This window comes from Triturus cristatus, chromosome 4_1 (genome assembly GCF_964204655.1).
Source record: "Triturus cristatus chromosome 4_1, aTriCri1.1, whole genome shotgun sequence".
NCBI lineage: Eukaryota > Metazoa > Chordata > Amphibia > Caudata > Salamandridae > Triturus > Triturus cristatus.
Genome location: NC_140585.1, coordinates 392,795,378 through 392,810,984, shown reverse-complemented (window position 1 = coordinate 392,810,984; position 15,607 = coordinate 392,795,378). Strand labels below are relative to the sequence as shown.

Sequence of the window (15,607 nt, the reverse complement as noted above, 5' to 3'; positions counted from 1 at the left end):
TCAGAACGGGACAGGACACGGGCAGGAAGCACACGCCAGCACCTCTCCTCCCCTCCTTAGAATGTTCCTTCCGCCGCTCAACTCACCAACGGGTCCGTGTACCTCAACCAGGTACTCCTGCAAAGATCAGAATATCCGACGCCGAGTCCCAGTGATCTTCTCCTTAAGTAGTACTCTCGGCGTTGTATAACCATGACTCTTGAGTTGCATAACATGAAAACTAGGCGTTACCCTTGGTGTTATGTAACCAGAACTCTTGAGTTGCATAACATGAAAACTAGGCGTTCCCCTTGGTGTTATGCAACCAGAACTCTTGAGTTGCATAACATGAAAACTAGGCGTTACCCTTGGTGTTATGTAACCAGAACTCTTGAGTTGCATAAGGCAATTGTTGCCGGAGGGCATTCTGGGAGTTGTAGTCCGCTCTCCTCCAAGCGCACCAGGTTCACGGAAGTGGCATCGTGGGAGGGAATCCATGTGCGGGAGGGGATTCCTGACACGCACCCATAAGACTTCATCAAAAGATCTCCAAAAACGAGACCCTTCGGGGGACCCGTAGGGCATTGCAGCGCCGGCCCGACAAGGAGCAAAAGCCCAATGATGAAGCATGACATCCTTCGGGGTGTGTGAGGGCATCAAGATGAGGACACACTGCCCCCCACAATTAGAGTGCACACGACAAGAGTACCTCTTACTTCCCTTCTTTCTCTCTCTACTTAGGAACGGTGACTCCCTTTCGGTATAAGTGTTACTGGTTACCCCAGTTAGGTTTAGGAACTGACATCTTAGCAAGTTTCATATGTTTACTACTACAAATAAACTCACATATGCTCTTTCCTTGCATGTATAGACAACCTCTTACCAGAGTGAACCGATCATTAACATTGTTGCGATACCAGACGTGACACAAGTAACAGGTGTACTGCAGAACACCTTGGTGTGTCAGTTTTTTGTCTCCCTCTCTGTATCCCATTCACTTGGGTATTTATTTCTGCTGGAACTTTATCTTTGATTCTGGCAGTCCTACATTTTGGGGAAGTGGGTGAATTGCCACGAGAACCTGTCAGACATCATCTGGAAATTCTGACATAATCACGGCTTTCATTTGCTTGACGGCCCATTTGAAAATGGGCCCAGGGGTTTGGTCTTAATCTCTTCCGGGAACAATAGGCTGGAGCACTTGTCAACATTTTCTTGGTGTTTTGCCAAATTATACTATGTTGTATTTCAGTTCAAAGACTAGTGGGTTGAGCTATATTCTTCATAGTTCTTGTTAACAGAGACCAGTGTAAACACTATATTGATTCAGGTAGTAATTAGTTGCATAATCCTAACTCTGTTTTAGTCCACCCTGGCGTTAGGGTCTCTTTTTATGATTCTGCAGAACCTTGTGCCCAGCACTTTGATCTGTGAGTCTTCACTTCACTGTGAAAGAATTGTAGACTCAAAGCACACAAAAATTATTTTTCCTCTTTTGCTCCTGATTTTAAATTTGAAGGTGCTCCAACTAGATTTCCAGGGAGGTTTACCACATAGGGGAAGACATATCTATAGTGATAGAAATTCCATTGACAAGCCTTTAGCCTCCTCCATCTGTAAATCCATTCCCCTGCCCAACGACCCCTCCCGCCCTAGAAGATATGAGACCTACCTTGCGCCCACGGATCTCCAGGACCTGCACAACTCTTACCCTACTTGGTCCAACCCCAACATGAGCCAGCCAAGACAAATTCAATCCATCCTTTCTAACCCGAACAGAGAACCTCCTCGCAATCTTAGAGGCAGCAATAAGTTCAACGTCACTCGTGTGAACGTCACCCAGCATCCTTCCCCCCTAATCCTCTTCGACTTACATGTGTACTTCTTAAATTGATTGTCAGCCACTAAACACGCCTCCGATATCTTCGACCTCATCCAACACAAGGATTTAGACGTTATCATCCTCACTGAAACTTGGCTTAATACCGCTTCCACTCCTATTTTAGACCTCCTAGTACCTCTCACTCATGATATAATTAGGTTAGACAGAGCTCGGAAATTGGGTGGTGGCCTAGCCTGTATTCATAGGAACACACTCTCGATTTCTCACGTGGAGTCCTCTACGCCCTCCTACTGTGAATACTTTTGTCTCAGCATCTCAAGTAAGAACCTTCCGGTTTGCAAACTTCACACCTTCTACCACCCCCCGGGAGACAATCTCCCCTTCATTGAGCAGTTAATGGAAATCATTTCTGGCAATGTCGACTCAGCCGTGTTCCAAATCTTCCATGGTGACTTCAACCTTCACTGGGCAAACCCCAAAGACCTTGCTGTATCTTGCCTTAAAGCTTTTTAAATGATCAAGATCTGATTCAGCACTGTGACCAACCAACCCATAATAAAGGAGAAACTCTAGACCTCATCTCGAAAGGGCAGACCATCACCCTGGATTCCATAACCCCGTGTGACTGGTAAGACCACCACTGCATCCTCTTTTATATTAACAGGGAGGGACTGATGAGGAAGGCTCAACCAACAAAATCAAAGATATGGAAAAGGGACCTCAGATCAATAAACTCTGTTGATCTTGCTGCCCATTGTAAATCTGCCCTCTCCTCACAAGCTGACTTGTTTGAGGTGCAGTTACTCACTGACTCCTACAATTCGACCATCTCCAACATCATGGATGACATTGCTCCACTCCAACATAAAAATGCCTCAACAAAAATATCCAAACCATGGTATAGTGAAAACTTAAACACGAAACGCCGCAACCTTAGGACAGTTGAACATTCGTGCAGATCAAATCCCTCCTCGGACCAACTTAAACGCCTAAGAGATGTTAGGAGCCTATACTACAAACAAATCAAGAGCGCTAAGGCTAACTACTTCAGACACCAATTGGACCAAGTGGCAAACCGTCCCAAGAAACTTTTCAAATTGGTCAAACAGCAATCAGTTGTAGGTCCAAACCTCCCTGAACCTGGATGCAGCTCTCCCTCTTGCGACAAACTTGCTGCTTTCTTCATTGAGAAGTCAAGGCTCATCTCCACTGACCTCGCCTCTAAGAAGGCTCTACTGCCCTCCTCCAAGGCAGCATACCCTGTGACCCCTTTGAAAAGCGCAATTCTACCACCCACAACACCAAGAACAATGCATCATGCGGCACCTTTACCCCATTTAGTGAACAAGACATCAAAAAGATCCTCCTGAATATAAATCCATCCAACCACTTCAGTGACCCGTTACCCCCGGCCATCTTCAAAGAAATCAAGAATGCACTCATCCCCACCTGGACAAGGATTGTAAATGCTTCTCTTTTACAAGGCACGATCCCAGACTGCCTAAAAGCAGCTCAGGTATGACCTATACTGAAAATAAACAACACGGACAAAGCTGATCTCAATAACTTCCGACCTATCTCCAACATCACCACCCTAGCGAAACTCCTTGAAAAATGCGTTCAATCCCAACTCTGTGCTCACATAGAGAACTACCAACTCCTAAACCAGCATCAATCCGGCTTTCGGAAGGGGCACAGCACCAAATCGACTCTCAATCATGTTATGGATGACATTTTAAAAATGCTCGATCAAAACGAATCCTGCCTCCAGATCCTCCTTGACCTCTCCTCCGCATTCAACACGGTTAATTCTGCAAAACAGGATGGGTTTTCTGATCAGGTGCTGCAATGCTTCTCGTCCTTCCTCCACCACAGATCTCAAAGAGTCAGGGCAAATCACTCTCTCTCCCAGCCCTCTCCAGTACTCATGGGGGTCCCACAAGGATCTGCCTGATCTCCTTATCCTCTTCAATCTTTTCTTGGAACCATTAGCCAACTAGCTAAATTCCACCGGTGTTTTTTTCCATATGTATGCTGATGACACGCAACTCTATTTGAAAATCGCATCCCCGGAAAACATCATCTTACTCAACACTACCCTAAAGTCTACTCAAAACTGGTTAACTGAGAGCGATCTCCTGCCCAACACCTCTAAAACGGAATTCCTGCTCATCTCCCCTCCGAACCACATCCCCAAGCTAGACCTTTGGATGAGTCACCTCACTGCTTTCAACTGCACTCCTCTCATCATAGACTCATCTAAATCTCTCGGAGTCACCGTGGACAGGTACCTGAATATGAAAAATCATATCAGCAATATATGAAAGGGAGCAAACCACTTGATGAAGACACGCAGAAAAATCAAACCTTTCCTTCCACTTATTGATTTCTAGCAGGTGGTCCAAGCGCTTGTCCTGCCGAGGCTAGATTACGGCAGCGCTGCCCTCTATGGCCTTCCCAAATACACCCTGGCTCCACTAAGGGTATCATTGAATGCTGCTGCTAGACTGGTTACAGGCACCAAACGCAATGAGCACATATCTCCAGTCCTAAAATCTCTTAATTGGCTCCCCTACGAGCACAAATTCAGTTAAAGATTGGCGTTATGACGCACAAAGCCATCCACTTCAATACTACCAGATACCTGGCGCAAAACGTGAACTATCTTGTGGTGTAAGGAGCCTCAAGAAGCGCCACTACTTTCCTCTCGAAACCACTCATCTTTAGCAAAAAGAGAACTTGTCACCGAGCCTTCTCTGGTGCTGCCCCAAAGATATGGAACTCTCTTCCACCGGAAGTACGCAGAATCCCCTCAACGACGGTGTTCAAACTGGAAGTCAAAAGATTCATTATGAATAAATTCCTACAGTAAGTGGGCTAGGCTCTCCTGCTCGATCACATTGTTCCTACTACCATGGTGCCATCATTTACTACTACTCTTTTTTACCACATACTGTGCCCCCCTTCGCTACCCGTTGCTCTAGATGCTTAGCCGGGGGAATATAAGCACGGTCGCAAAGTGGATGCGCCCAGCGGGCGCGCCAAAGGCAAGCCCGTCTGCGCCCGTCCGCACCTGGCCCGTGCCCAGGGCCAATGTTGCTGTTGGTTCAAGGCCTCACTCTGCATCTGCAATTACATATACCGGAGAACAATTACAAGCTCTCAACAAAAATGGTAGGTGTGATTTAAAAGCCTGCCCTAGCACCTATTCTTCTGTGACTCATTTTAAGCGTTATGCTTGTGGTTTTTTTTTTAATCCCCCTAAATGACCCAAGACATCACTTTGTCGAGAGCATTTATCGGTTGGAGAGAATGAGACACTGTTAGGCACTCCTATTAATTTAATGCACGCTCCCTTTGCAACCATGCATCTGTGTTTGCTCTGTTTGTTGAAACACACTGTGTCGATGTGGCTTTCATCACAGAAACGTGGGGAGATGCCTCCTCAGACCCTGATTTGGCGATGGCAGTCCCCTCTGGGTACACACTATTTAGACAAGACGGAGCAGGCAAAAGAGGGGGTGGGCTGGCCATCCTGTTTCGAAATACATGGAAAGGGATTTTTACCTCTCAAAAAAATGGGTCTTGCCTGGAATCCCTACTATTCAAAATTCTGATAGATAACCACCATACTTTTAATGGTATGTTATGCTACCGACCCCCGGGTTCCCGGGCTGGTTTTTTGAAAGACATAAGCAGCTGGATGTAATATCCCAGTCACCGGACTTCACACTCTTGGGTGACTTCAATTTTCTCCTTGAGGATCCATTAGATAATGACGCTGTACAATTTATTGATATTGCAAACAGCATGGGCCTCACCCAGTAGGTGACCGCAGTATGCATTCTGGGGGCCATCTGCTTGACCTGAGTATTTACCAGTAATAATTATCTACAATGCCTTCCATCACTGCTGCTTGTCTGATCGGACCATAAAGCTGTTATGTTTTCGTTTCTTGAACAAAACCCTCAGACAAAGAAATTGACAAACAGGCAACTGAAAAGGGTCCGGCCATGGAATAAGTGGGCTTTGGACACTTTTGAAAATGCCTTAGCCCAAAATCCACCGCAATTTTTAGAGGACCCAATTGCAGTTGTCGCTGCATTTGAGGAATGGCTGAGAAAGTCAATAGATCAGGTACTACCAGCAAAATGCATTTCTAGCCATAGGTCTAGACCCACTGAACCTTGGTATTCGGAACAGCTTAGGCTACAAAAACAAAAATGTGGCCATCTGGAAAGGAAGCGGAGATCCTCATTTGAGCTGGAGGATAAAGTTATCTATAAACTAGCCTTGCTCGAGTACAAAGAGCTTTTTTATAAGGAGAAAACCTGTTATTTTACCACGGCCATACTAACAGCAAAAAATTCCTTAAAGGAACTTTTCTCGATGGTAAAAAAGTTAGCCAAATGCTCTGAGGCGGTAGATTCAACAAAAAAACAGGCATTTTGTAACACAGTGGCTACTTTTTTCCAAGAGAAAGTTAAGGCGGGTTTTAATGGATTTGCCAGATCCACAGATCAAGAAACGGTACCCTCATTAGAGGCTTTAGCCATGTCTGGGGCTGTTAGCATCATCTCTGGAGCCCCCGTTGAATCTAGGGACCTTCCAGAACTATCTGCTTTCCCGACACTGACCACGGAAGAGACAATAAACCTTCTGCGGTCCACTAAATCGGGTTCTCCATTGGACCCATGCCCCCCAAACATTTTCCATCTTTTACTAGAGGTTTTTGCCTTCCATTTGACTCCTATCTTTAATCAAATGTTCTCCTCTGGTATATTCCCCGCTAGCTAGAAGCTGACGTCTGTGCTCCCTCTGCTGAAGAAGCCAAATTTAGATGGGCAGATCCTAACAACTACCACCCGATCTCTAGACTTCCGCTGCCGGCAAACATGGTGGAGAAAGCCATGAATGGCATTCTATGAGAATATATCGAGAGGCATGGTTTTCTGGATGACACCCAGTTTGGATTCCGAAAATCATAGTACCGGACTGGCTCTGATAACATCATCTGAACTGATTAGGCAGACAGTTGACACAGGTGGCAATGCAGCACTTGTGCTGCTTGACCTTTCCGCCGCATTTGATACGGTGAACCACCAGAAACTGTTGGAAGTTCTGAGGGGGATCGGTATCAAAGGGACAGCACTCACTCTATTTGAGTCATTCTTGTCCGGCCGGGAGCAATTTGTGGCCCTAGATGAGTCTAAGTCACCTAATTTTATATTACCACGCGGGGTGCCATAGGGGTCGCCTTTGAGCCTGACTCTTTTTAATGTCTATGTTGCACCGCTGGCGAGGCTGATCAGGTCCCTGGGTTTCTCGGCTATTTCCTATGCCGATGACACGCAGATCATTGTCTCAGTGACAGGCTTGCCCACTGACACTATGGCACAGTTTCATACCTGCCTTCGTCAGTTTGGTGACTGGATGGCTACCAATTGTTTAAAACTGAATTATAGTAAAACGGAGGTCTTACTCTTTGGTGACCACACCAATTTCTGGTCCCCCGATCTTTGGCCCTTGGAGTTGGGTCCGTTACCAACGCCAGTAATCAAGGTGAAGAATCTGGGAGACATATTTGACTCTAATCTCTTGTTTCAAAGTCATGTCAATCATGTTACTTCCCTTTCCTTTTCACGCTAAAGCTTCTGAGAAAGATTCTCCCATTCATTCCAGCTGAGCTACGTAAACTAGTGGTCTCAGCACTTGTTCTATCTAGAGCAGACTATTGTAAAGGGCTTTTTATGAATCCTCGAACAAAGTGCCTGTCCAAGCTACAGGTGGTGCAGAATGCTGCAGCACGGCTCTTGTTGAACATCCCAAGACACAAATCTGTATCAAGGGCGCTCAAAGATTTACACTGGCTGCCAGTAAAGAGACAAATTGAGTTTAAGGCTCTTTGCATTGCTTTTAAGGCCACGCATGACATAGGGCCTGGTTTCCTAAAACAGAATCTACAGCCTTATATTCCAGTCTGTCATCTTTGTTCATCCCTTGCCCATGATCTAATTGTTTCCAGGGTCAAAAAAAAATCCTGGAGTGGAAGAAGTTTTCTGGTAGGCACGACCATATTAGGGAACTCTCTTCCAATGAGGTTGAAACAAGAAACCCATCTGTTGGCCTTCAGGAAGGCTTTGAAGACATGCTTGTTCAGTCTCTAGGTTGCTTTCGAACCGCTAAGTTTAATCCTGTCTGATGAGCAAGCGCCTTGACACCCTTGGGTTAATGTTTGCCGCTCTCTAAATCTCCTTTTCATTTCATTATTGTAAATAAAGTTGGTCAATATGTTCTGTAAAACCTAAAGCTCTGAAAAGATACTTTGGAGAAGCATGGCTGTTAAAGTTTCACCTACGCACACAAATGTCCAAAATGCCTTCGAAGTTTACAATCATTTAAAAAAAAAAAAGATTCCAGAATCAATGCTAATTAGTTGAACTAATGGCCCTTTTCAAGACTTTGTCAGGACAGTTGGGTCTCAGAAAACGTCCACGAGGTCATCAATAAGACACATTTGACATTCGTCCACTGTGCGTAACCTTTATAATTGCCCTTGTTCTTCTGTTTCTGGCTTCTCATTTCTCCCTTCCTCCACATCTAGGACTTGCATACTTACTTAGTTTGCCAAAATTATTTACATAGTGTAACATTTTAAGCATATTATATTTGCTTATTCTGTGTGTCATAACTTTTTTTTAATCCTTGTAAACTAAAATTAAGAACACTCTTTGAATACAAGCTTCAGCAATGCGTACAAATATTTAGATAGAAAAGGCTTACCTGTTGATGACATCAACAAGAAAGCAAAGGTTAGCACGTTGAAGGATTGTCGGGCACAACTAGTCATCGTTTTGCTTTCTTTCGGCCATTAGAGAATTACCTGTTGAAATAAACACAATAACTTTGTTTGAGGTCATCCTCTCATACAAGTTAAATGTATCCTGGTAAGTAGAGAGCTAATAAGTCATATAAGGCACACATTCTTTTTTAATCGGCATCACCTGAGATTACAAATACTTATATACACCAGGTCAGCCCGACCCAAAGGTGGGGTCCAAATTGCAATTTTTTTTCACTGCATGGGGAAGTGTACATAAATATTTTTAAATTGGGTGCATTACATGAAGTATTCTGGAGTATGTGAAAACTTTAGGCAAGGTATGTTCTCTTATATAAAGATCACACATGAAACACAAAGTATTTTCCATAGTTTCCAAAGTCACGGAACAGCATTGCTTGTAAAGACTTTTAGGCTGCAGAACACATGGCATTTCACAGTTTTCAAATACATTTTCTGCTCATCCCACTTGACCTAGGCCGAAGAAAAAAAAAACTACAAAAAAGAATACAGAAAAGGAAAACAATATTTTTACAAAACCTATCATTGGGATCTGAGATTTTGAATTATTCACCCGAGAGTGGAAAACCCAACTAGGTTAATAAGACAGTATCTTGCTAGGTCAAAATACAATTCACTGGGAAATAATTGCTTTACCCTTGATACCCCTAGGGAAATGTATGATCGCTTCAAGCAGTACACAACAACATTGCTGCCAAGAACACAATACAGGCCCGAAACCAAGTTAGAAAAAGAAACAAGCATTGGTCTCGCCTTTGGGACCTTATAAGTGTTTAGCCATGCAACAGTTGCATAACTAAACACTTATAAGGTCCCAAAAGCGAGACCTATTGGCTATGCCAATGCTTGTTTTAACTGCTGCAATCTATTGAAGCCTCACGGAGAACATCAAAGCGGTAGTGAAAGTGATCGCGATCAAACATCAAAGCGGCCGCGAAAGTTAAAGTAATCGCGGTAAACCGCGACGCGCGTGCCCGCGCACATGCACTGTAGGTCTAGGCTGGCCTGGTAGCACTTTTTGGAGCCCTCACAAAATGTCTCACCAGACCAGCGCATGCGCTGGGTCAGGCGAGACCTAATAAAAACTAGGCAAAATAAAACAATAAAAGGTAAAAATCAAATTGAGGGAACTGGAGATTTGACTTGTCCAAGTTTTAAGGCAAAAATCACTTAAACAAAAAACAATGCCAATTAAAGTCACTGCTTGCAGTTGATTGGGGCCAAGGCTTGATTTCAATGGCATTGTGATGGAGTGAGGTTGGGTAAGTCTTGTAGGTTGCACCGGTCAATGGTTTTACTTTGGAATTTAGGGCCCGATTTAGAGTCTGGTGGACGGTTACTTTACCGTTATCCGGTTCTCCTTATGAGAAGTGATTTAGGACATAATACACTTCTAATAAAGTGAACTTATAGCTTTGAGTTTTTTGATGGACTACTTGTCTGGCAAACTCTAAATCAGGCCCTTAGTTTTTGTTCTGGAAGTGAGACTTTTTCAGCATAGTTGGGTAGATTGAGCCTGGACTCCTGCTAAAGCTTTCGGTTTGGGAGCCAAAAGCTCAAGCATGCCAAAGCTACACTCTGTAGCAAATAGTGAAGCTTTTCTGCTTTTAAATTTGGCACCAAAAGCTGAATTGGTGAAGAAGCTGTATTCTGTAGCTGCCAGTTTCACTTCTAAGCTGGTGATTTTGCCAGTTAATCACAATTCCAAGTCTCACTTCTAAGGCAGGAGAGTGTTGCTGGTGTGGGTTCCACAGGGACAGATAGTTCTTTTTGGTAGCCTTGCAATTAGCAGGTAAAAGCACAGCGTGGGACAAACTAACAAGTCAGATAGTTTTTTTAGGGAGCTTTAAAGTCTTGTCTCCTCCAATTTCAATTACTGGAAAAGATAATTGTGATCTCACCTACAGATACAAGGCATTGTGGGAGGCTCCTAGCGTCCAGTCGTGTGCAGTCCACCTCCAACTTGGCAGATCGTTCTTCCACACAATCGTTCTTCAGGCGTTTGAGTCCATGAGGCAGAATAAGCCAGCTGAGACCCTTGCATTCTAGTCCCTTGGAACAAGTGAAGAGCATGATACACTTCTGTCAGACCCCGGTGACGGGGGCTACTGGGCTTCAAGTGTGGTGGTTGAGGACTTATACCACCAACACTGGATTTCTGGGTCTGTGCTACAATTGTACTTGGCCACTTCTCTGGGTGCTCAACACACTTGGAACACACTGGGCTTTTTCTTGACAATACCTCCTCCTTCAGGGTCAGACACACACTTTCCCTCTCTCAGCAGGCAGCAGTCTTTGAGGGACTAAGCAGACCCTGAGCTTCAGGTAATGTACTCTCACCACAAGGAGACTGGCTGTCAGGCAGACACCAGCCTTAGTTACACAACAGTTCTTTGAGTTCTCTGCAGAGCAATCCCTGCGAACTTGGGACTGGCACAAACTCTTCATAGAATATCTATAGGTAGCCCCATCGCCAGCCTTCTTACTTCAGGCATCAGGATCTCCGCCCTTAAACCAAGGGATGGAAGCTGTCCCCACCTTCTGCCTAGTGCAATGCTGAACTAGGGGCTATAAAGTGGATCCCAGTGGCTTGATTGCTCAGACTCATATGCCCATAGAACTTTACTACTACACATGTACAGCATATGTACAACACATATACCCACTTGATAGGCTAGGAATGTCTGCACTAGGTTCTGCAGTACGTATAATAGCAGAACTTTTTACAAGAGTGGTCAGGGGACCACACTCTCATTGACACAGGTAACATGATCTGGTCATTTTAAAGATTTACATAGCAAGGTACGCTGTCACCGCAACTTTATTTTTTCTAAGAATGCTTTATTAGGGGTTTCATAGTTCCATGCACAAATCCAAGTGGGGCTTCCGAATGCAGGAGGGCATGCGGCAGTGTAGCTTGTTGAACATTTAACAGTAGGATTGTCAAAGTGATCTTGTACAGTTTAATAATTCTAAAGGAAAATAAAACAAGTGTTCACTGTCACTTATTTTGCAACTTGGACAACTGCCGTGTGTCAAAGAAGGAAGACTCTAATCAATGAAATGGCCATTTATAGGCATATGGTGTAAACATGCTTATAGCAGTCGGGTTGCATAAAAGAGTACTGACAGGGCACTTTTAAGGTTGGGGCCGTATTCAAGCACAGGGGCTCAAATATTATTGAATATAGCCATATATCATAAGTATATAACTTGTAAATTATTCTCTCATATTAAGCAAAGCGGCAGAGTTTTATCAACTATTCTTCATGTGTGGGAGCCTTATTGCTTTTCCATAGGGTAGTATACATATTTTGCCCACTGTGAGAATGGACTTTCAGGAATATCTGATAAGTCATGAAGCAGTCTTCATGTCATGGAGGGTCACAAAGGTATTGAGCTGTGGTTTTCCATTATATCTCATATCTCTGTCCAGTAGTTCAATAGTAGTGGACATGACCAAAGAATATAACAGAGTGTGCCCTCATCTTGATCGACTCTCAACCAGCAAGAGCTGCAGCTTGGACCCAATTTAGGTAAACATGATGGTGTCCAGTACCAACTGGGTAGTATATTATAGTATGAGAATATCAGTCTTGATTCTGTCTGCTGCTATTTGTGTGTGTCCATTAAGCCAGACCACTGTTCTTCAGTGCATTATTCACTTGTTGTTCTGACAGGTAATACGTAGCATTTATGTCATGGGAAGAGAGTTTAGTGACTAAAGTATTGTACAATCCTATAATGGTGCTCTTGCAAGGGTTTTGCATAGAGTCTGGGAGGGGGTGATGGTGTTCTCGCATGCTTGAGGGGTTGGGGAACTCTCTGACGATGCTGAAGAGTTCTTTGCTGTGGTAGGGGCAGGCTTCGAGGTGTAAGGTCAGGGAGTCCATTTTTGCTTTTTGCAGGTGTAGATGGTAATGGTTTAGAGCCAGTTTAAAGTTAGTTCTGTCACTAGGCTATTTTCTGGCGCGCCAAATCCTTTCCAGTCATTTGCATGTGCTTTTGGTGGCTTTGAGTTCTGGGGTGAAGCAGCTGGTGTGCTTGGTGGGTCTGCCAGGTCTTGCAGTGGGGGTGACTCTGTTGCAGCACTCATAGATCCAAGTGTTTATCTTTTTAACGGCCACCTCGAGATTGGGAGTGGTGTCTAGGGTGGAAGCGCAAAGGGAGCCAGTCCAGAGGTTCTTGGTTACCTTGTTCCAGCTCCTCTGATAGGAGCTGGTCTGGTTAACGGGGATGTCATGGGCGGTTATGATGTAGAAGTGGATACCGTTGCTCACTGTTTCATAGAATCCAAGCTATGCCTCACTGATGAGCAGGGCCAGACTGGCCGTAGCAGGCACCGGGCGTTTCCCCGGTGGGCCGCCAGGGCGTGGCCGATTTTGGGCCCCTGGGGGCCGTTTATTGTTACAGGGCCGTTTTTGCAGCATAGCTGCATAATCGGCCCCTCCAACAAAATCGACCGAAACCGGCCCTGGCAAACAGCTCGGACGCTCCCTGGGGGGACGGCCGAGCTCTTTGCCAGGGCCAGTTTTGGTTCCCTGTCCGGCCCTGTTGATGAGGCCTAGTACGGAAAAAACTGGTCTTGGGTTGCTTGTGTTCCCTTTTGGAGGGGGCTTCATCTGGCAGTTCAGAATGGACTGTTACAATGAGGAGCATGGTTAGTACTGATTTTGGTACGGTGGTCTTTGTCTAGAGTGGCACAGTGGGTGAAAAGCGATGAGTTGGACTGCCACCCAGCACAATTGCCAGTAGTTAGACTGCTTGCAAGCATTCCTCAGTTATGTGATTGATGCAACAACATTTCGCCCAGGCCTACCGTCATGGTCAAGTAGTATAGTGCACTTGTTATTTCTTCACACATTAGATGAGGGTGACAATAATTTAAAGAAAGCACCTCAGTGGGACCAGCGCGGCCAGTGTTGAGCTAGAGATGCCTATGTTTTACAGGTGGAACAAAGTTTTTACAATTTTAATTTATCCGCTGTAATGAGCTGGAATCACGGAAGCATAGTTAGCCTGCCATTAGCCAACAACAGTTATATTAAACTACTTTAAACGGACAAACAATTTTTTTAAATGACATTTCCTGTTTTTGTCTCATTTTGTCGGATGGATAAATGGCTCCTTTTGTGTACTGAACATCACATGGTAGTTATTAGCTTGAATAAGACTGACATACTGTGCAACAATATTAAAAACATTTCAGACTGGAAACGTTAATTCAAATGAATAATAAGCAGCATAGAAATACATCAACGCGTAGCTTCAGAACGACCCCTCTTAGCCAAGCTATGGCGCCGACGTATGCGCTGGGCTCCAAATTGTTACGGAAAGCCACGTGTGCCATTTTGTGATAATAACCCGACCCTCTCTGACGTGAAGGGCAGCGAGCATATAGCAGAGTCTTTGCAACCGCACATTATCGTGGATTCGTGTTTTCTTTCAGAGACGGAGACTTTTCTTGAGGAATAAATGAGTCAGTGTGCAGTCAGGCGAGCGAAAGGGACTCACGCACAGACCTGCCCTAAAACACGACGACCGGACTGTAAACCTCTCTGAAAATGAAAGTTGTGACATTTATAGCCCGATCCCTGCCTCACTCCTGAGTATAATAAACCATCTAACGATCGCTATTTTTGTGTTGTTAGGTCACGTTGGCTACGAAGCATCCCATAAACCATTAGCGCTGGTAACTGTGCTGTTCCACAGAAACCAACGGCAATGCATTCATGCGGACCTCTTCAATTGACAAAAAATGTCGTTCAACAAAGTACTCTCTGTACCTGGGCACTGAAACACTTAAGGATACATGGATATTGTCTTTATTGTATTGTCACAGCTTTAAACAAGCATTGGCAAAGACAATACGTGTGGCTGTAATGTGCGAATGCATGCACACACAGGTACGAAAACATGTTCATAGGCTATTCATGCTGTGTGTCTGTGCAACCTGACTATTTCTGTCTTTTCAGTGTATTTTTTTATTAATGAAATTCAGGTCCAGGGTAGACTCCTGGTTGTGAGTAAGGAAAGTATAATGTAGTAGGTTGGTGTCCGACAGGAAGGATTTGAGGAAGTGTGTCCCTGTTTTCATTGTTCTCTTGGTGGGGGTTTAAATTGCCCAGGAAAATTCGTCGTGACATGATGAACTCCACACAAAAAAAAATACTTCTATAAAATTAATTTTGCTACCAATTTGTCAGTGTAAATGTTCAGCCTCAGCTAATTAGGTGCTTCCATAATGAGGCACATGAATTCTAAAGAGTTTATTCAGGGGATTAGTTTGCATTTAAGGGACTTCTGTTGGGTAACAGCAACATTTCCCAGTTGTTTCTGCTCTTTGAGGTGGAGGATGCAAGGTGGCAGTAGTGCAGAAGATGAGTAGTGCCAGATTTTCATGAGGGCTGTAATGGCAAGGTCAATGTCTTTAATGAGGTAATAAGTCAGTTAAATTATTGACCACAGACCTGCAGTGCAGTAAGGCAGATGTAATGTCATGTGTTGATTGGTCACTAAGTGGGGTTCTTCTGAGTTGCTTGGTCGGATTGATCTTTGGAATAAGGGCCTAAAAACCTTGTATTCTGTGAAAATTTGATGTACTATGGGGCCAGTGTATTCAGATGTGGCGAGCGAATTATACAAGTAATGTTCTGTTGCACTGGGGTTGGTGTGTGTGCTGGGCTGTTCATGAGTAGGTGTGTTGAGAGAGGTTTAACTAGAGTTATGATCCAGCTCACATTTGATGGTAAGCTGATCATCTGGGGGGTGGATAAAAGATTTGTCCTCAGACCAATACTAAGTGACTGTAATGAATTATAGTGAAATTAGCTAATCATGATTATGGATGGTCAAGTCCTTCAGTGTCGAGTCAGTTGACGAGCTTTTGTTTTGGAGTAGCTAGATAGAACTGGGACATAGGT

At 44.3% G+C, this 15,607-nt stretch overlaps 1 protein-coding gene across 3 annotated transcripts in view; it reads right to left on the bottom strand.

Moving 5' to 3' along the window:
* Positions 1 to 15,607, bottom strand: part of SHISAL1 (shisa like 1) — a 607,509-nt gene that overhangs the window by 331,206 nt on the left and 260,696 nt on the right. For all 3 annotated transcript variants that reach the window (XM_085652450.1, XM_085652449.1, XM_085652451.1), the window contains one exon: positions 8,606 to 8,705. In XM_085652450.1, coding sequence (XP_085508576.1) covers positions 8,606 to 8,672 — 67 coding nt within the window. In that variant the 5' untranslated portion in view covers positions 8,673 to 8,705. The remainder of the gene's footprint in view (positions 1 to 8,605; positions 8,706 to 15,607) is intronic.